The sequence below is a fragment of the Phyllostomus discolor genome, chromosome 6, assembly GCF_004126475.2.
Source record: "Phyllostomus discolor isolate MPI-MPIP mPhyDis1 chromosome 6, mPhyDis1.pri.v3, whole genome shotgun sequence".
In the NCBI taxonomy this organism is placed as follows: domain Eukaryota; kingdom Metazoa; phylum Chordata; class Mammalia; order Chiroptera; family Phyllostomidae; genus Phyllostomus; species Phyllostomus discolor.
This window is the reverse complement of record NC_040908.2, coordinates 103116819-103142303: the sequence shown is the minus strand read 5'-3', so window position 1 is coordinate 103142303 and position 25485 is coordinate 103116819. Positions and strand designations below refer to the sequence as shown.

At 33.8% G+C, this 25485-nt stretch overlaps 1 protein-coding gene and 1 pseudogene across 4 annotated transcripts in view; one reads left to right on the top strand and one right to left on the bottom strand.

Annotated features, from left to right (window-relative positions):
- DCUN1D5 (defective in cullin neddylation 1 domain containing 5) overlaps positions 1 to 25485 on the top strand; it is a 71595-nt gene that overhangs the window by 39743 nt on the left and 6367 nt on the right. For 3 of the 4 annotated variants that reach the window (XM_028516570.2, XM_036028671.1, XM_028516571.2), the window contains 4 exons: positions 3813 to 3883; positions 4295 to 4386; positions 24824 to 24932; positions 25020 to 25124. In XM_028516570.2, the coding sequence (XP_028372371.1) occupies positions 3813 to 3883; positions 4295 to 4386; positions 24824 to 24932; positions 25020 to 25124 (377 nt within the window). The remainder of the gene's footprint in view (positions 1 to 3812; positions 3884 to 4294; positions 4387 to 24823; positions 24933 to 25019; positions 25125 to 25485) is intronic. The other variant, XM_028516572.2, reaches the window with a different exon arrangement.
- Positions 18802 to 20103, bottom strand: LOC114500007 (annotated as a pseudogene).

The following is a 25485-nucleotide window of genomic DNA, read 5'->3' as shown; positions in this document are numbered from 1 at the left end:
GATGAAACTGAAGTGTTAAGCAAATAATATGAAAAAGAATGTTTGTTTCCCATTTATTACTAATGTCTTCATAAGCATATATGAAATTTTTCTCCCATTGCAATGCTTTTGGTCTCACTGATTTTAAAAGCTCCTTTTTCTCACCTTGTTTCTTTTCTTTTACCTCTTTTTCCCCCTCTTGTATCATCATTCTAAGTGTTTGTTTAAAATAAAACAGTGTATATGCAGTCATTGTATTATATGTAGTGTAATCAAGTTAAGGCTTCAAGTGTACTCTGAACTTGAAATGTAAGTTTAGGCTAACCATAAGGCTATGGAGTGAGATGGGGCAATAACTTCACTGTTGGGATTCCAAAAGTATAATTTAAAATTTGTTTAGTAACAACAGATTTTTTCTAGACCAGAAAAACTGCTATTACTGGCATCCCAAGACAACCACTAACCCAAATTAAATAAAGGGAATTCATTTTATTATTGACCTCCCTTTAAAATGTTGACCCATTATTCAGAATGCCCATTTTATTGTTATGCATGATGTAGAATCAAAAGGTGGCTTATGTTATTTTACTTATAAAGGTCACTAGATATCATAAATTTAGTCTTTTTTTTCCCCATTTATGCTTACTTGCTTTACCTCTCCTAGGGGACTTTCCTGGTTAGCGTAATATTATAATTAGTTAAACAATTGTTTCCTGTACTAGCATTTTTGTAGTAGCCAGCATAATAATTGCTATCTTTATTTTAAAATTATGTTAATTATATAACTTTTTCCTAATGACCATTCTGTTAAGTAGACAGTGTTATCACTGTTCTGTAGATGAGAAAAGTGATGTTTAGATTAAGTAATTTGCTTAAGATAACACATGCAAAGCATGTATCACAGTACCTAGTATATAATCAGAACTCAGTAACTGTTAGCTATTATTAAAAGAGTAACAATATCATATCATCAGATTTACTGATTGTATATGTTTGCAATACTGTTTCAGAATTACCAGTGTAGCTCCTATGTAGCTCATGTTGAAGATGCTGTGTCATTCATGTAGTTGTTTTTTTCCTGATCATCTGCAATGGCTGTCATGGTTTTAGGCTCAATGGTCATAGCTGAGAACATTTCTTTATGGTTACTAAAAATCACTTTTCTGATTTTTTTTGTTTGAAAATATTTTACCAGTAACCTTGTTAATATAATATTAATAAGTCATATGTGATAAGTCTAATGGTTTTGTCATTTAACAAGACCTTTCATCTTGACTGATATTTAAATCAGCAAAGATTTGGTAATATGCTGGGCCTATTACTGAACAAAAACATGGAAAATGAAAAGGTACTTTGAAAGTTTTGTAAAGAATCAAAAATAGGGATAGAATTGCAGTACTAATAAAGTATCCAGCTGGTAGAGTAAACTAAATCATTTTCATAGCTTCTTCAATTGATTGGAAACCTGTTTTTGTTTGTTTGTTTTGTTTTGTTTTTGTCTAAAAGTTAGTTAAATTCAGCTCCCTGGTAGTAGTTTATTGGAAGAGTATGTTTTAAGAAGAACCAGTAACATGCAATCTAGGAAAAGAACATTCGTATAAAACCTTGTTTTAGATTTAGATCTGTTAGTATTTGCATTATTTTGGGAAAGTCACTTAACATTTACAGAGAGTTCTTATATGTATATTATATATGTTATATGTTTTAGTATATTATATATTTTAGTATATATTTTAACTTGATCTAATTTGATCACTAATCTCACAGTATCTAGAGAGGCTATAACAGTAACTGGTATTTCTGGACATACTTTCCAGCTTTCTCTTCTAATTACTAATGATGGCAGTTTCAAGGGCAAGTCAACTTATTGCGTAGAAAAATTCAGAATATATTCCTTTTGTGCCTTTAAAAAACCTTTGTTCTATTAATTTTTTTTATCTGATGTCAATTTCATCCAAACCACATATAACATTAAGGATACATATTCAGATATATTTTAACAGCATTATTATACATGTGTGCTTTTTAAATTACTTAACACATTCTCATTTAAAAAGAAAAAATCCTCCAGGTGTATATTGGGAAGTGAAAGCTTTCTATAATTGTCACCCCTTCCCCTTTTAATGCTTCTTTGTGTAAATAAGTGCAGTGCTTACTTAAGCCAACAAATTTAAAATGGGTTTTGGTTCATACCACATTGTCTTAGCAGCCCGGATCTCATTTGAAACTGTAAGATTATATTGGCCACATACTGGCTGGCTACCTTCTTCTATTAAGAAAAACCTTGAGGACATTAACTTCATGTTGCACTTGTGAACTAATGATAGTAATATAAAATGCCACCAGAGCAGCCTTGGTTTAGTCTATAATTTATAAAGTTGGAGTAGTTTTAGTCCTTGAGAGAGGAAAACAAGTTTGACTTGGCTAATTTAACAATAATATTTCAAAACTGTATTTTCAAAGCCAAGTGTGATAAACATATTTCTATTACATTTCATGCTGATTTAGTCTTTTTTAATAGTTTCAGTTATACAACATAATGGAATCATTTAATTCAATCATATGTGAATCATAATCGAATCACAACATATATTGAATCATTAATTCAATATATGTATATATTGGAAACTGATCACCAAAATAATTCTAGTTAACATCTATCACCTCACACAGTTACAAAAACATTTTTTTATGACGAGATCTTCTAAGATCTACATTTTTAGTGACTTTCAAGTTCAATACAGTATTATTAACTATAGAGACTTTGCTATACATTATATCCCAGGACTTACATAACCAGAAGCTTGGACCTTTGACTACCGTCACCCATTTTGTCTACCCTGCACTCCCACCTCTGGCAACCACCAATCTATTCTCTGTATTTATGAGTTCAGTTTTTGGGGTTGTGGGGTTTTGTTTTGTTTTTTTTTTTAGTGTATAGTTCCATATAAATTTATCATTCATACGGTATTTGTCTTTTGCTCTCTGACTTATTTCACTTAGCATAATGCCCTCATGGTCCATCTATGTTGCCACAAATTTGTTTTAATCTTACCTGGCCACAAAAAGAACCTAGCAATAATGTAATTGCTGTATTTTTGGATATCTGATAACAAAATATATGAAAATTGGTGCATTGACTTACATTTAGTATTACTGAGAGAGAAAAATAAGAAACAGGTATTGTTAATTTTTGGACAAATGATAGTCATTTGTCCAAATGGACAAGGATTAAACATTTGTTTCTACATTGAAGTGACATAATTAATGCTTTACTGTCTATTTGAGATCCAAGATGATAAGGAAAATATGTCATTCTAGAATTAGAATGTAGTAATTTCCTTAAGGCATCATTTTTATAATATGTATATCTTTTCATCAAAGTTTTTATTTGGTAATATTCAGAAGGGTAATGGATGGCCTTCTGTTTTAATAATTAAAATGATATTCTCTGATTATTATCTTAAATTGTGTATCTGTACTGGCATATTCCAGTGGAGTAAGAAGTTCAAACCTTCTTAGGTTTCTTTATGCATTGACAAAAATTTTCATTAGAGAAGGCTTTCTCAGTAAATATTTTACAATGGATATTAGTGCTGCTTCATTTTTTATTTCCTTAATCTTATTTTATAATGAAGTATTTAAAGAACATTTCAAAAGTTTTAAATTTTAATTTTTATAGCAAATATTATCAAAAATATGTCAAAATTCAAATTTAGTTATATATGGAAATGTTATGGTATATTCATAGATACCTTTAGCACAATGGCTTATGTTTTATATTGATATTAAATTACAGCAATAAAATATATAAATTATTTTTGTCTTTGAAGGTCCTGATGAAGTTGTAGGGCCAGAAGGAATGGAAAAATTTTGTGAAGACATTGGTGTTGAACCTGAAAATGTATGTTTTATTTCTGAGTAGAATGGGATACAAGTGGGGTATAGCACATTCATAAATTTCTAAAAATTGAGACACTTTAATTTTATATGAAGATTTTGTGTCTTCACGTCTGTTATTGTAGATTTTTATTTAGGATACTTTCAATCAATTTAAATTGGTCATGAGCTCTCTTGATAGAAGTATCATTTGTAATAGAGTTGACGGTGATTCTATCTTCAGAAACTGTTAGAACTTTTTACTTTTAAGAAATTTATTCATCTAAATTTCTTTATAGTTAATAATTCCAAAGGTTGTTTTCTTTACTATTTGGAAGATATAAATAGTTGTATTAAAATGCTCTCCATGATAAATATAGACATGATTATCTCTATGCTGACTTTTCCCCTATCCTTTATGTTCTGTTCTTTCCAGATTATTATGTTAGTTTTAGCGTGGAAATTGGAGGCTGAAAGCATGGGATTTTTTACCAAGGAAGAATGGTTAAAGGGAATGACTTCATTACAGTAAGATATTTTTTTAAGAAACAAATATGATGGGCTGTTTGAAGATCTTAATTAATATTTTGTGCTTTGTAATTTTCAGGAGTAAGGTTTCATTTCATATCAAATTGACAAAATTCATATTTTGGTTTGACAAAATGAACAGTTACCCCATTTTTCATATTGTTTAAGAAAGAATCTCAGTACAGTCCTATTAAAATTTATTGACTCTTTTGGTGGATGAATTAGAGGTCCATGATGAACATTTTTTTTGCTCACAGGTCATTTGGGCAATAAAGGATTTTCTTCTTTGAATATAGAATTCTACTATGTAAAGAGTTTTGGGGGGCAGTGCTAAGCTTTGGGGTTTCCTCTGTCTCCTCTTAAATTTTATACTTGATCTAAAAATGAAATTTGGAGATACAGTTGTATGGCACTTTCATTAATTCTTTTTGGCCCAATAAATCTCATAAAGAACAAAAGTAATGCTGTATGGCTCCTCTGCAATTTATAGCCATTTTACAGTAGTATTAGCATGCTTATATACTTTCATAAGCAATAGAATTGCTTCTGTATAAAAATAATTTGATTTTGGCTTTCCAGATTAAAGTAGGCTTAGTTTCAGAATCAGTTAGTAATACATGTAACTTTTTATTGTGCTTCCAGTGTTCATGCAGGATGTTACTAATTATCAACATCCTAAAATAGAGGGATCATTAATTTATAATATTTTTGAGCCCCAAACTGGGCATTTATTAGCCATATAGTTTCCTGTTCTGAGTATGCTTTTAACACATTTAACTATTCTTTACTCCTTTTTGCTTGTCTTTAAATTTCAAAGTACCTGATTATTTTCAAGTATATTTGTTCATATAAAACTTAAATTTTCCCATTTGAGTTTTTAGTGTCTAATGTTTTGTAATTCTCCAATTTTAACCAGCATTAATATACCAATTAGGTAAAAACCTTGCTCATGTAACCAAATAATAATTTTTAGAACAGAATATAAAATCAGCCCTCTCACTTTCATTATGTATAGGTGAGATAATGCATCTGAGATTCAGAGAGGTAAAGAAAATATTTGCTGAAGTTTACATAGCTCCTTTATGGCAGAGCTGGGACCTAGAATTTAAATTGCATGTTGCATGATTACCGGTCTACCATACTGTACTTTCATTTGTACATTCATTTGTATTGGTGTTAGCATTCTTTATAAAACAGAAAGCCATTATTAACTTTTTAAATCATAGTATTTATAGCCAAGACTGAATTTGGTCATTTATCAAGGTGTCGTAAAATACTGTATTAAAATAATGTTGATTCTGAAATTTTTTGGCCTATTTCCCACCTTTAATTTACTTTATGGAGAAAGATAAAATACATATACAAAAAAGAATATGCAAAGAATATAAACTAGTTTTCACATAGCTCAGGCCTGTTCTATTGAAATATGTATCAGTTTTAATACGGCTTATTAACATTATAACTGCTTTTTGTAGTACCGTTAACTGCTTTTATTGTAGATTTAAAAATATTCCAACTAACAAGTCTTGGTATATTTTTAAAACAAATAGTTTTTAATTTATGTTTTTTGCATAACAATATATATCAACTTTGTATAACAGAAATGTGTGAACATAAATTATTTCTAATATTTATCCTGGGTAATTAATGGCATATGGCCTTGGGTCCAAGGATAAAAATTGACAAACCCATGAACATATTTTTATTAGCACATCTTTCCTATAGGCAGTTCACAAGCTAACAAAATACAAACAGTTGTATGGCATTTAAAATTGAGTTAGAGGTTTCTGTTTCATTCATTTATTATTTCCTCTCCATCTGCATAGAACTCTTTGTCATATAACCCTAAAGTTATTCAAATTAGGCAGGCATACTTGACTGCAAAAATTTTCCCCATGATCTAGATTGCTATGTAAAGTATAGTTGATCCTTGGAACGACCCAGGGGTTAGGTAGTCAAAAATCTGAATAACTTTCGACTCCCCAAAACCTTTATTAGTCTACTTTTGACTGAAGCCTTTCTGATAAACAGTCGATCAATTCATATTTTGTCAATTTTACTTATTACATACTGTATTTTTACAATAAAGTAAGCTACATAAAAATGTTATAAAAATTATAAGGAAGAGAAAATACATTTACTGTACATTACTCTATACCATATGCTTTGTCATTGATTTACAAGGTTAATTGTCTGTCACTACCTACATCAGTATTGTCTTATATGATACAAAACACTGTGGGTGTTGCATGTATTACACTAGATATCAAAAATGAAAAGATAATGGGAAAAAGAAATTCATATTTACAGGTATAATAATTTATGCATTGATAACACAGAAGCAGCATTTTAATTGCTTTATGGTAGCCAGTATAACCTGTGTAATTACTTCACAGTAGTAAGTAAATCTCCAAAAAGGGTTCCAACATATTTTTGAAAAAAATACACATCTAAGTGGACCTGCACAGTTGAAGTCCATATTTTTCATCAGTCAATTGACTAAATCTTACTATGCTCTGAATCTTGTTTTTTTAAAAAAGAAGCTTGCTAGGAATAAAGTAGTTTAAAATTTAAAAGTAAGAGAGACAAAGGAATCTATGTAAGTTTAAAGTTTTAAATTTATAGATGTCTAGTATGTTTGGTTTTATATAGTAATTATAAAATGTAAAACTTCACAGACTCGATTCCATTTATAGATTTTTCATAATTTTAGTATTTAATTTAACCTAGGCATAGTTATTTGATGGTTCCTAAATTATCTGACTGTAATTGTCATTGTTTCAAATTAATTAATTTTAACTAATTAAATTTTAATTAACTAATTTTAACCCTTAGATAACTTTACTAGAGCTCTGCTAAAGAATAGAAACATTCTGGTAGTTAAAGCATATACCATGATCAAGGATAGTGGACTTGATTAATCATGATTAATTAAAATCTAATTTTATAATGCTTAACAACTTTTAGAATAACTTTTTTTACATTTATTTACTTTAAGCCTGTTTATTCATGCAGACTTTTCAAAACTAAGTTGTCTTTCTCTTTTGTGTGAAGGAATTTATGTTTAATTGGTATATAATTAGACTAGAAGGGCCTACGGGATGTAATTGCCATATTCTTTCTAAGTATTTTGCTCTTTGTAGTTTTCATCATTGTTTATAATATTCAAAGTTCTCTTCAGATTGAGTTTGATTTAGTAGATGTTTATATTAAACACCTATATTATGCAAGGTACTGCACTACTTACTGGTGATTTCATTGAGGCTTAAATATGGCTCATGCTCTCTAGTTACATTCTAATAGAGCAAGGGAAGCATTACAATATCAAAACCACAAATCCAGGTAGAATGTGACAAATGCTAGGTTAAAACACAAAATACTATGGAAGCATATCTGCTCATAAGGTTAATTTTAGCTGAATAGACAGGAAGATCTTTTCAAAGGTGGCATTTGAACTGGACCTTGAAGATGATTAGGATTTTGATGGTTGAAAATATAGGAAAATAATGTTTCTGAAGAGGAAATTGTGAGCAGAACTTTGAGAAAGGAAAGCATGTTTGAAGGAAGTAGTCTGGTTCTTAAAATCAAATGATAAATGAAGAAAATTGATAAAATAGGTTAAAATTCAGATGGTTGGGATAATGACTACATTATGGAGGGCTTTGGCTAACATGTTGAGAGTTTAAAGTGTGTGTTACAGATACTGGGAAACCATCAGAAGATTTTGAGCGTAGGAACCATCAAGATTTTTTGGAAAGTTTTAAATAAAGCAGTTGTTTTAATGTTTTAAGGTCATAAATTCTTTTAAGAACTTTATGAAAACTGGACTTTATTTCCATTAATTGCACATGTGCTGTTATACACAAAATGTTGCATATGTATCTTCTTCTCCTTGCATTTAGGGATTCAGTATTTCATGGGTACTTGCAAATTTAGAGTGGAGAACTTTGCTCATATCTGCTAGCTTCAGTGGTGGAGAAAACTGTGAGCATGGAATGTTGAAAAGACTGTGCTTGATACTATAATAATAAAAAAAGGCAAGAAGATAGCATCTGACAAAAATGGTAGTAACTAAGCTGCCTGTCAGGTTCCAAACTGTATACCATCTCCATATTGAACCCTGGAAATTGAAGATTAAAGGTCATGATCTAGCTTGACCTTCTTGAGGGGAGTGAGGAACGGGGAACATTTATATGATTTCTTTTGGTGGGTGTGGAAGGGTGAAGTAATGTGGGATGTTATGGTATGTGTGGTATGTCACTATCATTCGTTGAGGGTTTGGGGCCTAACTACTGATTGCAGTTAGTATCCTTTCTTTCTGCTCTCCCCCAGGATCATCATAACAGTTTTAAAATTTGCCCCTTCCACATTTCCAAATACCCCCCAGAGGTGGTATATATTGTTTTGGTCAAAAGACCTGATTCAGAGAGAGTTCTAAATCTAGGACTTTGGGAATAAAATTTTTACTGTTACACACCTACACATCACTCTATCAGAACATACTTACTGGGACTTACTGATGAAGAAAGAGAACCTCACTTAGATCTAATACATAAGTGAGAATTTCTTTTGAAGGTCTCTAATGAAGCAGAAATTTGAAAGCCTCTCTTGTTAATCATACAGGTTTACTCTGCTATCCAGAAGTAGAGCATTCCTGTGAAACCTTTTGGAAGCTGAAATGGCATAAAGCAAAGAAGCAGTTACCATTAATTTATATGAAAAATTTTTTGAGCATTCCCAGTCCCCCTAAATAGTGTACCAAATCATACCAAGTACATTTATTTATGTAGAGTTTTATGCTAAAAATTAACACCCTTATGAACTCTCTTAGACTTTTCCTATACTTTAGGACATATCTTGCTAACGGGTGCACAGAATAAGTCAAGATAAAGCACAAATGGTAACATACACAGCCTTAACTATGGCAACCTAATGCTGAGATAGCAAGTGTAGTTTCTGGGGAAGGAGCTTGGTGGCACTGCTTGGGGTGCATGCTACCTCTAGAAAAGATTGTTGCAAAACAAATACCAGCTGATTCTTAAAAGCAAAAATCCTCTTCAGATTTCATTCAGTTATTGAAAACATAGTACTGTGTAGCCCTTTCATAATAGCGAAGTGACATAATGAGAACTTCAGAAAAAGCAGGGATACCTATACTCAGGAAGTCAATTCCCAAATCCTAATGTTCAAATTTAAAATCATTTTCACTTATTCTAACTGTGCAGTAGCCTTGGAGAGTGGTGACATATTGTGCCTGTGTTCCCGAAAATCTGTGAGTTTTTTTTTGTTACTCAAAAAACTATGTTTTGCTTTCCATGACATAATAGTTAAGTATTCATTATTTCTTTTTAGTTCAGGGGAAATAATTCTTTCTAAACTTCCCAGGTTATGAGGCATTGACATTAATTCTTCTGAGTCTATTTTGGGCTATATTAAATCTAAGAATTGTTGTAGTGACTGCTTGCATATGTTCACATAGGTTTTGCTAGGTCTGTTCACTGTCTCAATGGTGCTGGTAACAGATGTGGGGGTTTGTGCTCTTACTTTTTTTTTTTTTACTCTTCAAGTAGAGTGAAAAAATTTGTCAGTTATTGTGTTAGATTCTTTCGCTGCTCAAGATTTACATAGACCATTAGGAATGGTATGAAATAGTTTGAAGAGAGCCATCATGTACAGGTGACTTTTAAGTTATTTGCCTTAAAGGGAAATATAACACTCAGAACTGTATATGTATGCTCATTTAATCTTATGCATTGTCTATTAATGTATTGTTTTTAGTGAGAAAATGGAGACTGAAAAAGATTAAGTAACTTGATCAAAGCCACATGGCTGCAGATGGAGAAGTTAGAATTTTAAACACTATATTTTTGACTTGAAACTTACTCTTTTACTTTATCTCTGTCTTAAGGTTCTTAAGTTCACATCCTTAGTAACACTGTTTCTTTGTATACCTATGGAATGTAAAATATTTGGAAAAATTGTACTTTCTTGGATTCTTATATCCTTAGTGATTTACCTACTGCTATTTATGTACTTTACAATTTTGTTTGAACTACAGTTATTCACTGACTTTTCCCCAGGTAGGAATTTTGAAACTTCTTATAGTCAAATAAATATATTATCTACTTTATGGTTTTTGGTATTCATATTTTTATTTAACAAATACTTTTTGAATGCCTCTTTATGCCAGACCCTGTGTTGTGGTAGGAAAGATGTCCTTTATCTGTTTTGCCCTGTTTAGACCTGAATTTCAAGTTTAACAAGATTGTGCTTGAGGTTTTATGTGAAAGTATGAACTACATTACTAAAAATATATAAAAAGCGCTGCTTCAAAAGCTACAAAAAAAAATACCTCCCACTTAGGATGGATCATGACAAGGAAGGGAGTACATGTAACTAGTTCATTAAAATGTTATTCTCAGCTGGTAACTGGAGATCTATAAGACTTGGTGTGCAAATTTTCAAACAGTGTTACAGTAGCATATAACCTGAAAATTTATTTCTTTTGCATATCTTTTTGGTACAAGGTAACTGCATTTCAGCTTTCATTAAAGCTTTATTTTTCCCTTAATGATGAATTTTTGCTCTATTGAAAGCCACTTGTTGAAATAGTAATGAATTTTTAGTAAATAATGAGAATAATCTTTGTTTCTCCATGAAACACTTTGTACATTGATTAATATGTAAGGCACTAGGCCCCACACAAAAGTGAACTTATCCAAATTTTGATTTCCATTTTTGGCAGTATGGCAGACTAATGTGCAGAGACCCCATCTCATGTAAGACACTTAAATGTTGGATAAAATATTAAAACATCTTTTGAAAAGCATTCCTGGACTTGACTGTAAATGAAGGCAAATAATCAGGCCAGAAATGATGAGAGTTGGTGATTTCATAGAGATCTATGGAACTAGCATTTTACCTGAGGATACTATCTGTTCCTAGTCAGGGTCTGGCTATGAACTTTTTGTCATGCATGTTGGGAACAGGAGACAAATTGCACATACATTCTGAGTTGGATTGGAATCAGAACAAAAATTCCCACATTAGGTCATTAATGCAAAATCTACCTAATTCATAGAGACTTGATTGCTTTTGCTATGTTCTGCATACATTTGGAGGTGAAAGGCTTACACTTGAGAGAATTCTGAGTCAAAAGGTTTTATCTCACAGATTTAAAGATGAAATTCATTATTTGCATGATGCAAGTAAAGATGTATTTTAGAATTGTCCCAGATAAGTAGTACTCTTACATGTAATGGAAGTAATTCTGTATAAGAATGTATTTTAAACAGAAGCCTTAATGTCTGCAGAAAAAGGCTCAGTGATCATTATTTAACAATTAAGACAAAAATCACTAACCATATTGGGAAACATCTTAAACTTCAGAATGAAACTCCTAACATCCCCCTGAGTGATCACAGTGTCAGTTAAAATAACTACATTTAATGTGTTTAAAAAGAGGAATAGTCTCAGATGATCAGATATCAAATTAAATTTCTAAAAGTGAAAAATATATAAGATTTAAAATTCAATGGATGAACTACAAAGGAGGTGTAGAGAAGTAGGAATCAATGACTTACAGTATCTGAGGAAAATAGGAAGGAGAGGCTGAGAGACAGTGGATGATTCTTTCATTGATGATTCTTGAAAGTTTCCTCTCTATGCAAGATATAAGTTCCTCATTGAATATGTGGCTTGCAAATAATTTTTCCCACCTGGTAGCTTGTGTTTTGAACCTCTTACAAGGACTTTGCAGAGCGAAAGGTCTTAATTTTCGCGAAGTTTAATTTATCAGTTCTTTCTTTCATGGAATTGTGATTTTGGTTTCAAGTGTTAGATTTCTTTGCCTCTCCCTAGACCCTGAGAATTTTCTGTCTTTTTTTTTTATAGGAGACTTACATTTTTACATTTTATATTTAAATTAGTAATGCATTTTGAGTTAATTTTTTAAAAAGGTGTGAGACAAGTTTTGGTCTATTTCTTTGCTTATGGATATGCACTTGCCCCAGTAGCATTTGTGGAAAAAGTCCTTCCACTGAATTGCTTTTGCATCTCTACCAAAAATCAGTTGGACATACTTGTTTGGGTCTGTTTCTGGATCATCTATTCTGGTCTGTTAATCTATGTCTTAAGCTGTTGCCAACACCACAGTTTGCTTTGCTGTAGCTAGATACTAAATCCTTTTTGTTTTTAAAATGTAATTAGTGTGCAATGTTTTATTAGTTTCAGGTGTACAACTTAGTGATTAAACATTTATATACCTCACAGTGTGATTAGCACAGTAAGTCTAGTAACCATCTGTTACTATACAGAGTTATTACCACATCATTGATTATATTCTGTGCCATATATGTATACATATTCCCTGTATGTGTTACATCCCCATGACTTATTCATTATATAACTGGAATTTTGTCCTTATCCTACTTCACTTTTTCACCCATCTCCCTACCCTTTCTCTCTGGCAACCATCAGTTCTCTGTATTCATGAGTCTATTTCTGTTTTGTTTGTTCTTTTGTTTTGTGTGTTTAGATTCCACATATAAGGAAGTCATATAGTATTTGTCTTTCACCCTCTAACTTATCTCACTTAGCATGCTACCCTCTGTCTCCATCCATGTTGGTGCAAATGGCAAGACGTCATTCCCTTTTATGGCTGAATAATACTGCATTATCAGTGGACACCAAGATGGTTTTTATATCTTAGCTGTTGAAAATAATACTGCAGTGAACATGAGGGTACATATATCTTTTAAACAAATTAGTGTTTTCATTTTCTTTGGATAAATACCCAGAAGTGGAATTGCTGGGTCATATACTAATTCTATTTTTAATATTTTAAGGAATCTACATAATGTTTTCCATAGTGGTTGTGCTAGTTTACAATCCTACCAACAATGTACAAAGGATCTCTTTTCTCAACATCATCACCAACATTTATTTGTTAACTTAAAATTTTTTTTATTAAACTTATCAGAGTAACCGCTGGTTAATAAGATTATATAGGTTTCAGGTGTACAATTATATGATATATCATCTGTATCTTGCATTGTGTGTTTACCACTCAAAGTCGATCTCCTTCTATTTACCCCCTTTACTGTTTGTTTGCTACTCCCCACACTCCCCACCCCAACTCTCTTTCCCTCTGGTACTCACCATGCTGTTGCCTGTCTTATTTTGTTTGTTTGTTCATTTGTTGCTTTCAGATTTATATGCATGAAATCATACGGTTCTTATATTTCACTTAACATGGTATTCTTGCGATCCATTTCATGGTGTCTCAAATGGCAATATTTCATCTTTTTTGTGGGTGATTAGTATTCCACTGTGTGTGTGTGTGTGTGTGTGTGTGTGTGTGTGTGTGTGTGTATATATACACACACACACATATACATAGATGACTTTATCCAGTCATCTATTGAAGTAAACTAAGGTTGTTCTCATGTCTCGGCCACCATGACTGATGCTGCAATTAACATGGGGATACGTATATCTTTTGGAATAAATGTTTTCAAATTTTTGTTTATCAGAAGGGTTGTTGGATCATATGGTAACTCTATTCTTAATTTTTGGAGGAACCTCTGTAGTGTTTTCCATGGTGGCTGCACTAGTTTATATTCATGCCCATCAGCAGTGAGTGAGGGTTCCTCTTTCTTCACAACTTCTCCAACGCTTAATAAATGCTTTGTTGATAACAGCCATTCTAACAGGTGTGAGGTGGTATCTCCTTATAGTGTTGATTTACATTTTTCTCATAGCTAGTGAAGTTAAGCATCTTTTCATATATTTATCTGTTGGCCATTTGTGTCTCTTCTTGGGTGAAGTATCTGTTTAGGTCCTCTGACCATGTTGACATTTTTATAATAGCCATTCTGTAGGTATGAGATGATTTCTCATTGTGGTTTTGGTACTTATTTCCTTGAAAATTAGTTGACACTGAACATCTCTTCATATGTCTTTTTACTATCTATATGTCTTTGGAAAAATGTCTCTTCAGGTTCTCTGCCTGTTTTTTAACTTTTTTTTTTTTAATGTTGAGTTCTATGAGTTGAGTTCTTTATATATTTCAGATATGAACCCTTTATTTGATATATCATTTGTGAATACTTCTCCCATTCAGTAGTTGTATTTTTGTTTTGTTGCTGATTTTCTTTGCTGTGCAGAAACTTTTTTGTTAGAGGTAATCTCAGTTTATTTTTGCTCTTGTTGCTCTTTCCCAGAGAGACATCCAAAAATATATTGCCAAGACTAATATCAAAGAATTTACAGCTTATGTTTGCTTCTAGGAGTTTTATGGTTTTTCAGGTCTTTCTTTGAAATCTTTCATGCATTTTGATTTTATTTTTGTAGATGACGTAAGAAAGTAGTTCACTTAATTTTTTGCACGTGTCCAGTTTTCATTGAGGAGATTGCCTTTTCCCCATTGTATATGCTTCTGTATTCTGTTTATACTAATTTATCTTTTTCTAATATTAAAGATGGTTGTTTTATTTATTTCCATTACCTTCGTATTTCTAGGAAGAGTAATGCTGTGTTTTTTTAATGTATTTTATTGATTATGTTATTACAGTTGTCTCATTACCCTCCCTTCTTTCCCCTCCACCCTGCACACCCTCTCCCACCCACATTCCCCCCTTTAGTTCATGTCCATGTGTCATACATATAAGTTCTTTGGCTTCTACTTTTCTTACACTATTCTTGCCTTCCCCATGTCTATTTTCTGCCTACCATCTATGCTATTTATTCTCCGTACCTTTTCCCTTTCTCTCCTCCTCCCACTCCCCTGTTGCTATCTCTCCATGTGATCTCCATTTCTGTGGTTCTGTTCCTGTCCTAGTTGTTTGCTTAGTTGGCTGTTGTTTTTGTTTTCGATGTGGTTGTTAATAATAGTGAGTTTGCTATCATTTTACTGTACATTCTTTTTATCTTCTTTTTCTTGGATAAATCCCTTTAACATTTCATAAAATAAGGGTTTGGTGATGATGAACTGCTTTAGCTTGATCTTATTTATCTGAGAAGCACATTATCTGCCCTTGCATTCTAAATGAAAGCTTTGCTGAATAGAGCAATTGTGGATGTAGGTCCTTGCTTTTCATGACTTGGAATACTTCTTTCCAGCCCCTTCTTGCCTGCAAGGTCTCTTTTGAGAAATCAGCTGACAGTCTGATGGGAACTCCTTTGTAGGTAACTGTCTCTTTATCTCTTGCTGTTTCTAGTATTCTCTCCTTCATTTTAATCTTGGGTAATATAATTGTGATGTGCCTTGGTGTGTTCCTCCTTGGGTCCAATTTCTTTGGGACTCTCTGAGCTTCCTGGACTTCCTGGAAGTCTATTTCCTTTGCCAGATTGGGGAAGTTCTCCTTTATCATTTGTTCAAATGACTTTTCCACTTGTTGCTTTCTCTTCCTCTTCTGGTATCCCTATAATTTGGATGTTGGAACATTTAAAGATGTCCTGAACGTTCCTAAGTCTCTCCTCATTTTTTTGAATTCTTGTTTCTTCATTCTTTTCTGTTTGGTTGTTTCTTTCTTCCTTCTGGTCCAGTCCATTGATTTGAGTCCCAGTTTTCTTCCCATCACTATTGGTTCACTGTGCATTTTTCCTTCATTTCACTTAGCATAGCCTTCATTTTTTCATCTAGTTTGTGACCAAATTCAACCAATTCTGTGAGCATCCTGATCACCAGTGCTTTGAACTGTGCATCTGATAGATTGGCTGTCTGATAGGTTGGTTGCTTAGTTGTTTTTGCTGTGAAGCTTTGATCTGTTCTTCCATTTGGGCCTTTTTTTTTCTTGTCGCATCTGTTTTGTAGTGAGGGGCGGAGCCTTAGGTGTTCACCAGGGTGGAGCAACCCAGTAGCTGGGTTGTGACACTGTATGTGGGGGCAGGGTCCGAGAGGGAACAGTGGCGCTTGCTCTGCTCTCTGTTGGACTTCAGTCCCTTCCACTGCTTCCCCCAAGCAAACGGAGCCCTTCTGGTGCTGATTCCCATGTGGGTGGGCTTGTGCATGTTCTAGGACCCCATGGGTCTCTCCAACCAACTCTCCTCTGAGGCTGGGAGTCTCTCCCAGAACCTCAGCCCCCACAGGGGTTTTCAATCAGTGCTCCAAGGCTCTATTTCACGGCACTGGGACCCTGGGTTACGCACAGTGCCTTGCCTCACAATCGCTGCCTCACTGGGTCTGCCAGCCACCACCTATGCACCCAGGGTCCACTTGCTGTGGTCTTGTGTGCCCTGGGATGCCTTATGCACCCGGTGCCACTGCTTTTTGTGTTGAGGCTCCTCTCCGCCCAGCTGCCCGACTCCTCCCCTCCTACTGGTCTGGATGAATGTGTCTATTTTAACTCCTTGGTTGTCCGACTTCCATACAGTTCAATTTTCTGTCAGTTCTGGTTGTTATTCTGTTTCTAAATTGTTGTCCCTATCTTGGTTGTGCGAGGAGGCACAGTGTGTTTACCTGTGTCTCCATTTTGGTGACACAGGTAAGTGTTTTATCTTTTTCAAAATTGTGGTAGCTATACCAGATCTTTTGTATCTACAAAAAAAAAACACAACAACAAACAATACTGAGATTTTGGTTCAACTGCATATGAATTTGGGGAGAATTGACATCTTTGCTATTTGAGTCTTCCAAAACATGGAAGACACGTTTCCATTTTTTTAGGTGTTTGATTTCTTTCACCAGTATTGTGTAGTTGAGAGCATTCAAATCCTGTATATGTTTTCTTAGAATTATATCTAAATGTTTTGTTTGTATTTTGAGCCACTGGAAGTAGTATTATAAATATTTTTAATTTCAGCATTCACATGTTCATTACTAATATATAGAAATATAATGGATTTTTGTATATTTGTGTTGTGTCCTGTGATGTTGCTGAACTTACTTTTTCTAAGGTTTGTGTGTGTGTATGTGTACTCCATAGATTTTCTACTTGTGTAATCATGTCATATAGTTATGCCATAAAATAGGGAAATAGGGAGCTATTTATTTATTTATTTTTAGGTTATATGCCTTTTATTTTGTTTCCTTCATATATTGGATTGGCTAGAATTTATACCACTATGTTCAATTATGTGGTAAGAGTGTGTATCCTTACCAGCTCCCCAGTTTAGAGGGAAAACACTCAATCTTTCACCATCAAGTGTGTTATCTGTAGGTTGTTTATAGATGCTCTTTATCAAGTTCAGGAAGTTATCTTCTATTTCTGTTTTTCTGTGAGTTTTAACATAAATGAATGTTAAATATTTTAAATGCTTTTTTTGCATTAAATCATATAAGTATGTAGTTTTTCTTTACTATCTTGTTAATATTGTGATTGCATTGATTTTTGAATATTGAATCATTCTTGCATACCTGGAATAAATCCCACTTTTTCATGGCATATAATTATTATAAAGCTGAATTCTGTTTGCTGGCATTTTGTTAAGGATTCATGAAGGATACTGGCCTGTAATATTCTTTTTCCTATTTATTTACTTATTTAGATATAATTGACATCTAACATTACATTAGTTTCAGGTATATACCATAATGATTCAATATTTGTATATATTGCAAAATGATCACAATAGGTCTAGTTAACATCTATAACCATACATAGTTACACAGTTTTTTTCTTGTGATGATTTCTTTCTTTTCTTTTTTTGAAATACTGTCTTTGTCTGGTTTTGGTGTTGAGGTAATACTGAATTTATAAAGTGAATTGGGGAGTTTTTTTATATATTTTATTTTCTGAGAGAGATTTATTTATTTCACATTGTGTATGTTGTGGTAGTTTGTGTTTTTTTAAGGAATTGCTCCATTTCATCTACATTGTCAAATTTATATTCTTTTCATATCTGTAAGTCTTTAGTACTATTTTTTTTAGTAGAGAAAATGTTTATTACGTTGAGACACAATTTTATACTTAATGAAGTTTTTCTTCTCATTATGATCCTAACTATGGTGTGTTTTTAATACCAGGACAATTTTTAGTAAATGAAGCCATGATTTAAGTATCTTATTGAAAGTTAAAACTGCACATATTTTGAGAGAAAGGACTTAAACTCAGACACTCTGAAGACAGACCTTCCACTTAGTACCTATTATTTATGATATGGTCTCCTTCACTCCTTGATGAATAAGGAACATGATGGCTGAACTGATGCACCCTTGAGGACTCATTTGTAGTCAGTGATTCCTGTACAAGACTTTGAGTAATATGTAAAAGAAGTTGTTGAAAATTCTCAGTGGCACAGAAAATGAAATTGTAAACATTTGTCATAGATTGTCCTCCATACATGGCTTTTTTATGATGCTTTAGTCATTTTACTTGGGATTTTAGAAAATAGTGAATTAAGATTCTTTACTATGCAAACTGGACATTGGGAAAAATATGCATGACACAAGGCAAATTGTAAACCCTATTGTTGAATGAAAGGTGTTGAAATAAAAAAAAAAGGAGGCAGCAATAAAAAGTTGGTGAGAATGGTGCAGATAAGCTCAGTGCATTAGGCGCATCCAAGGCCAGAGGCACTACAAAGAAGTGGGTGAGAGTGTAAGATTTAAGAACTTGGAGAACACGGTGTCATGGGGACGACAGTACATGTCATAGGACTGAAAATTGGATACATTTTCCCATTAAAGGAACATGAAAAGAATTTACAGATGAGAAACCCATGGTTTGTGACGTTATAAAATGAGATAGTGCTAGCATCGTAGTCTAGGAAAACCCCAAGATGACGGGGAGGAGCAGTCAGATTGAGGGTTAATTTCATGGGATCAGAAGAGGAAGATAACACAAAAACATTGTATTCAAACTGATTCTCTAATAGTATAAACCACAAGCATTTTTTAGGTTCACAACTAGAGGTAACAGAGTCTTGTTTACCGTATACTCCCAAGGCCCAGGCCTGTTTCTGTGACACATCCACCTCCCAGTAATGCTTCCCTGATGTAATAACCAGTGCACCAAGTACAGTAGAAGTGTTCTTATTTGTATCTAGATGGTTCTTATATTTCACTTGTCTCAGATCTGCAGAAATGGCAACATTTTCTTTGTCCTTGGGAAGGTCCAGGGTAATGTGAACCCAGTAGTGGTGCACATCAGTCAGTTCTTGCACCATCCCACTCAGGTCAGGAGCTTGGAACACTGTCCTTTGTTTTTTGGAGACAGTTTTTGACTTGAGAGGGAAGGTCTTACTCCTTTCCATGATGCCCTTCACATTCTTCCAGAAGTTCTCTCTGGTTTGATGTCAGCTTCCCAACTTTTCAGCTTCTTGATGTTTAGCCCTCAGCCTGTCCAGAGCTACCTGCAGCTTTTCCTTGTGCTCCTGGGGAACTTCCTCCATGAGGAAAGCTCAGTGCTCTTGAGACCTCTCACAAAGCCAGCAAATGAGCTTCCCATCCTCCCTACAGAAGAGCAGGAGTTTCTCTCCATGGTGCACACAGAGATCTCTCTTTTGCTCCTCTGGGCTCAACTTGACCTCCCTAAGTGTCTCTACTATGTTGGCCATATGCTCGCTGATTAGGCTGCAGGTTCCCAGGCTCGTACCAGGCTGGCACACAGGGCAGCTGCTCTCTCCCTGTTTGCTGACTGTGGATTCCTTGTTGTCTGCATTGATGCAGGCTTGGCAGAAGCTGTGCCCATGGTCCATGCTCAGGGGCTCCAGGAGTTCCAGGCAGATGGGGCAGGTTAGCTCCTCCTTTCATTTCAGCAGGATTCCTGAATCCATCACAGTCTGTCCTAACCTGAGGCTCCTCTGGCTGAGAGATTTCTGCAATGTTCGTGGGGAAAAAAACCTGTTCACTTGTTCTGCAGTTCCAGCCCGAGGGGCAGTTGTGGGCAGGATTCACTCTCCAAACCAGGGGCCCGTTGTCCACCTGTAATACTGTTCTTTGTTTTATTCCTGTTGGTAATTTTTGTCTTCTGTTTTTTTCTTTGTTATCCTGCTAAAGACTTGTCAGTTACATTGATCTTTTCCAAAAAAACCAATTCTTTGTTTCATTGATTTTTCTCTCTTGTTTTCTTGTTCTTAATTTCATTATTTTCTGCTCTTAATTATTTGCTTTCTCCTGCTTGCTCTAGGTTTATTTTGCTGCTATTCTTCATTTAGGTTCTGAAGTTGGGAGCTTTGATTGTTGATTGAGACTTTTTCTCTTTTCTAATGTTTGCATTTAGTACTACCCCTTTCAGCACTGCTTTTTGTCTCACAAAATTTGATGTGTTATGTTTTCATTTTCATTCAGTTTAACATTTATTTTGCGTTTCATTGAGACATGCCCTTATCTGTGGATTATTTAGGACATTGCTGTTTATTTTCTCAGTATTTGGAGATTTTGCTGTCATCTTTATGCTGTTTCTAGTTTGGTTTAATTGTGGTTGGAGAACATATTTTGTGCTATTTCAGTTTTTTTTGTATCTGTTGATGTTTGTTTTATGGCTCAGGAATATGGTCTCTCTTGTCTTATGTTCCAAGGCACTGGGAAAGAATATGTGTTTTGTGTCATTAAATGAAGTCACCTATTACTGTCAATTAGAGCCTGTTGGTGGGTGGTGTTGCCGAAATTCTTCTGTGTTTGCTGATGTTCTGTCTAGTTGTACTATCAGTTGCTGAGAAAGGGGTTATTGAAATCTCTATAATTGTTGACTTGTTTATATTTTTCCTTTCAGTTCTAAAAGTACTTCTCATATTTTGCAGTTCTTGTTTGGTGCGTACATATTTAGGATTGTTATGTCTTGATGGATTGACTTTTTTTTCTTTTATCAACATGTAATATTCCTCTTTGTTGTGATTTTTTACTTTGAACTCTACATTAGCTGACACTAACATTGTCAGCCTCGTTTCTTACTGTTTCTGCAATACGTCAACTTTCCATTATTTTACTTTCAGTCTGCCTTCACATCAGTTTCTTTTTTCTAGATTGCATATAGTTGGGTCTTTTTTTTTTTTTTAAATGTCCATTTTTGTCTTCTAATGGTAATCTTTAGGCTACTGGCATTTAATGTGAAGGGTTTAATTCTGTCCAGTATTTTACAATCCAAAAATTTTCATTTGGTTCTCTTTTACATGTTATAATTTTTCACTTTCTGTCTTCATTTTTTATTGCGTTAACAATTGATTATTGAAGCATTTTTATAATAACTTGAAATCTGTGTCAAATCTAAATGTCACTTTTGTGTTTGCATCTATTGTCATTTTTGCATTCTCTTTAATATCTTGGCTTTTAGTAGGACAAGTGATATTTTTTATTATAACCTGGAAATTTTGAATATTAATGAAATTTTGAATCTTACTTAAACCTGTTGTTTTTTTTTAAGATTTTATTTATTTATTTTTAGAGAGGGAAGAGAGGGAGAGGGAGAGAGAGAGAGAGAGAGAGAGAGAGAAACAGAAACAGAAACAGAAACAGAAACATCAATGTGTGGTTGCTGGGGGTTATGGCCTGCAACCCATGCATGTACCCTGGCTGGGAATTGAACCTGGGACACTTTGGTTCCCAGCCTGCGCTCAATCCACTGAGCTACACCAGCCAGGGCCTTAAACCTGTTTTAAAAAAAATATTTATTTATTGTTAGAGAGAGGGAAAGGGAGGGAGGGGGAGAGGGAGAGAAACATTGATGTGATAGAGAAACATCAGTTGGTTGTTGCCTCTTGCATACCCCCAACCAGGAGACCTGGCCCACAACCCAGGTATGTGCCTGACAGGAATTCGAACTGGCAACCTTTTGGTTTGTGGAATGGTGCCCAACCCACTGACCCACACCAATGAGAGCTAAACCTATTGCTTTAACTGGCTTCCTATAACATGACTTTGGCATTATTTTTAGTTACAGGTAGAAACTAAAGTTTCTTACTCTTTATCCATTGACATCTGAGGAGGGAGGTCCTCATTAGTATTGGCAGGCATGGCAGTTGTAGATCCCCACTAGGCTTCCACTGATACACCTTCTTGTTCCCCACGAAGTCTCCACTCACACGACTAGGGTGAAAGCCCTGACTCTTCACAAGTCCTTCTTTGACACTACCCAAGGACAGAGGAGTATTGGCTACTCCTTACTACCTGGTGGGAGGAGAAGTTCATGTTCCCCATGTGGTTTCCATTGATAATGCAGGAGTTGAGAGTGGGGCATCCTTATACATGGTGAGGGTGGACAATTTAGGTCTCCATTCAGTCTTTGCTGGCAAAGATGGGGCTTTCTTGGTGGGTTTTTCTTTATTTTTTTGTCCGCCCCATTGGCATTTCTGGTTTGCTGATTCCTTTAGCTGGGAGAGATGAGGCAGAAAGGAAACCCAAGGAACTCACTATTGTCCCTCAAACAACTTTTTATGCTTGTTATATATATATATATATATAATGTCTAGGGCTTTTAGTTGAATTACCCAGAGAGGGAAAAGTACATTTACTCCATCTTCCTGGAAGCAGAAGTTATCTTTTTTTTTAAACCTTCTGTGCCCCTCACCCCAATCCCACTCTAGTTAATTCCTCATTTCTCTGTCTTTTAGGACAAAATTCTTTGGAACCATATATCTATACTTATTTTCTCCAGTTCCTCTCTCCTCCTCCTCTTATACCAATTTAGTAAGACTTTTATCCCTACCCCTCCTCTGAAATCACTTGGCAAGGCATCAATTACAAGTGAATAATGAAAGTGGTGATAATCAAAGCCATGGCTGAAGCTAAATTTATACTTAAAGAAAAAAAAGCCTGAAACTGCATGAGCTAGTATCTAATTTAAGAAGTTTTAAAAAGGATCAACCCAAAGAAAGAAGGCAAAAGGAGATGAAAAGATGTTTATTAATAAAATTAAAAGCAAAGCTAAAATTGAGAGAATTAAATTCTGACAAGATGGTCAAGAAAATCAAATAAAAGTTAAAAATACAATGCATATTAGAAGTTATAAATAATTTTAATTGATATATTTAAATAAAATTGTGTGAAGTATACAAAGTATCTGAAAAGTATACAAATAAGATCAAGCAGGACTGAAAAAGAACTAGAAAATCTGAATGGGCCTATCACCATTAAAAAGGCTGACTTAGTGACTGAAAGTCTTTTCCTCCCTCAGTGAAAAGGCCCAGTTGGTTTTTCACCAAAGTTTAGACAACTGCTATTTCCAGTGGTCAGTAAACTTTTTCAAAAGAAAGAATACTAGTATTCATTTTATTTTTTCTGAGGCTTATGTTACAAGTTTGTTATTGAAACTAGCAAGGAGGATGTAACAGAATAATATATATAAGCTAGTCTCACACAGGAGCATAGCAAAAAAAAAATCTAGCAATGGGTTAACTGGTAATACCATCAAATTTGGCTTATTCTAGGTATGCAAGATTAAGGAACAATAGAAATTTAATCAAAATATTTAGACCTTAATAAAATAGTAAGTTACTACATGTCATGTTACTGATTTAGAATAGTGAAAATCTTTGTTAAAACAGATGCTAGGTGTCTGTACTACATGATGAGTACTAAAATTCAGTTTTGAATGAAATAACTGGATCACAGTAGATAGCACAACTAATTGGATTGAAGGGAGTCAGGTGGTCTCAGAGATGGCAGAATGAAGTTTTGATGAAAATATTTAGTGAAAATGTTGGAACAGCATTTCAAGTACAGTAAAATAATATGTACTAAAGCATCCTTGTGGCATTTGGTTATGGTGACATATAAATACAGCATAGTAAGGACATTGGGACCTGGCAGATGATGTAATAGGAGATTTGGGCCAATTGTGAAAAGCTTTGTTTGCCTTGCTTCTTGCTAAGTAGTGGAATATATCAACCCAGCGAAAGTCAAAGTCAGTAAAGATATTTGAGCATTCCGTTTATTTAGCTTCTTAAGTTTAATGTCTTGTCTTAGAAGTAACATGTATAACTTGTTTGCATTCTTTTGCATGTATATGTACCTTACTTGAAGTCAGGTGCTGCCACTGATTTTCCTCAATTTTTTGTTGACTAGAAATGTAAGAGTCTGAATTTTTGACTGAACCGCTAATATATATTAATTTTCTCAGTGCAATTCTTAAACTTTGAAAACTACTCATGGCTAATCTCTCACCAAGCTGGTGCCTAAGAACTCTCCAGTGAAATATGTGACAGAGGCCTGAGTGATTTCATTTGTTCTGTCATTTGCTAACTATGTGGCGAAAGCACATTTTAATACCTCTCTTTTTTAAGAGACATTTTAAATTTTATTGGAGTTTTTTATTGAGTTTTTTTTGTAATTGTCATTGAAGTGAACTTTAATTGGTTTCTAGGGTTTTTTTTCCTTTTATTGCATTGGTAGATACAAGGCAACAGGTTGGTTTGTTGTATTGAATTTTGAATCAGTATTTTAAATCTAAATAACTATTTTGCTCCCACTTTTTTTTCATAATGAATTCCTTTAAACTTTCTAAAGGTGCTTTTATTTAATTTTCGTGATTATATAATCTGTTTGATTTTTAACTTTAAGGTGTGACTGCACAGAAAAGTTACAGAACAAATTTGACTTTTTGCGTTCACATTTGAATGATATTTCTTCGTTTAAGAATATCTACAGATATGCCTTTGATTTTGCAAGGGTAAGTGGGATATTCATGTTGTGTAATTCTAATAGATTTTTAATCTTGAGGCCACACTTACGAAATTTTTTTTTACTTATTTTATAGGATAAAGATCAGAGAAGCCTTGATATTGATACTGCTAAATCTATGTTAGCTCTTCTGCTTGGGAGGACATGGCCACTGTTTTCAGTATTTTACCAGTACCTGGAGGTATGGATCTTTTTCTTTGATTTTGAAAATACTGTTTTAAAATTTAATCTGATTGACAATAAATCTTTGAGAAAAAGCAAATAGATTTTTAATACTGTGCTTTTTAAAAAATCTGCTTTAGTAGAAAATTACTTTTAAAATGTATGACCTGCTTGTTATATTTAGATACAAGTTCATATTCAGTAATATATTCTGTACATAGTTATTTTAATTCTATGTTCTGCATGCTTCCTTGCTCTCTATTAAAAAAGAAACTTCAAGAAATAATTTTAGCACAGTCTTCACACAAAAGCACTTTCTTGGGCTTTTGGCAGGAGAACATTAATGATAGTGCGCAAATCTGAAGTTTCTAAATCAGATT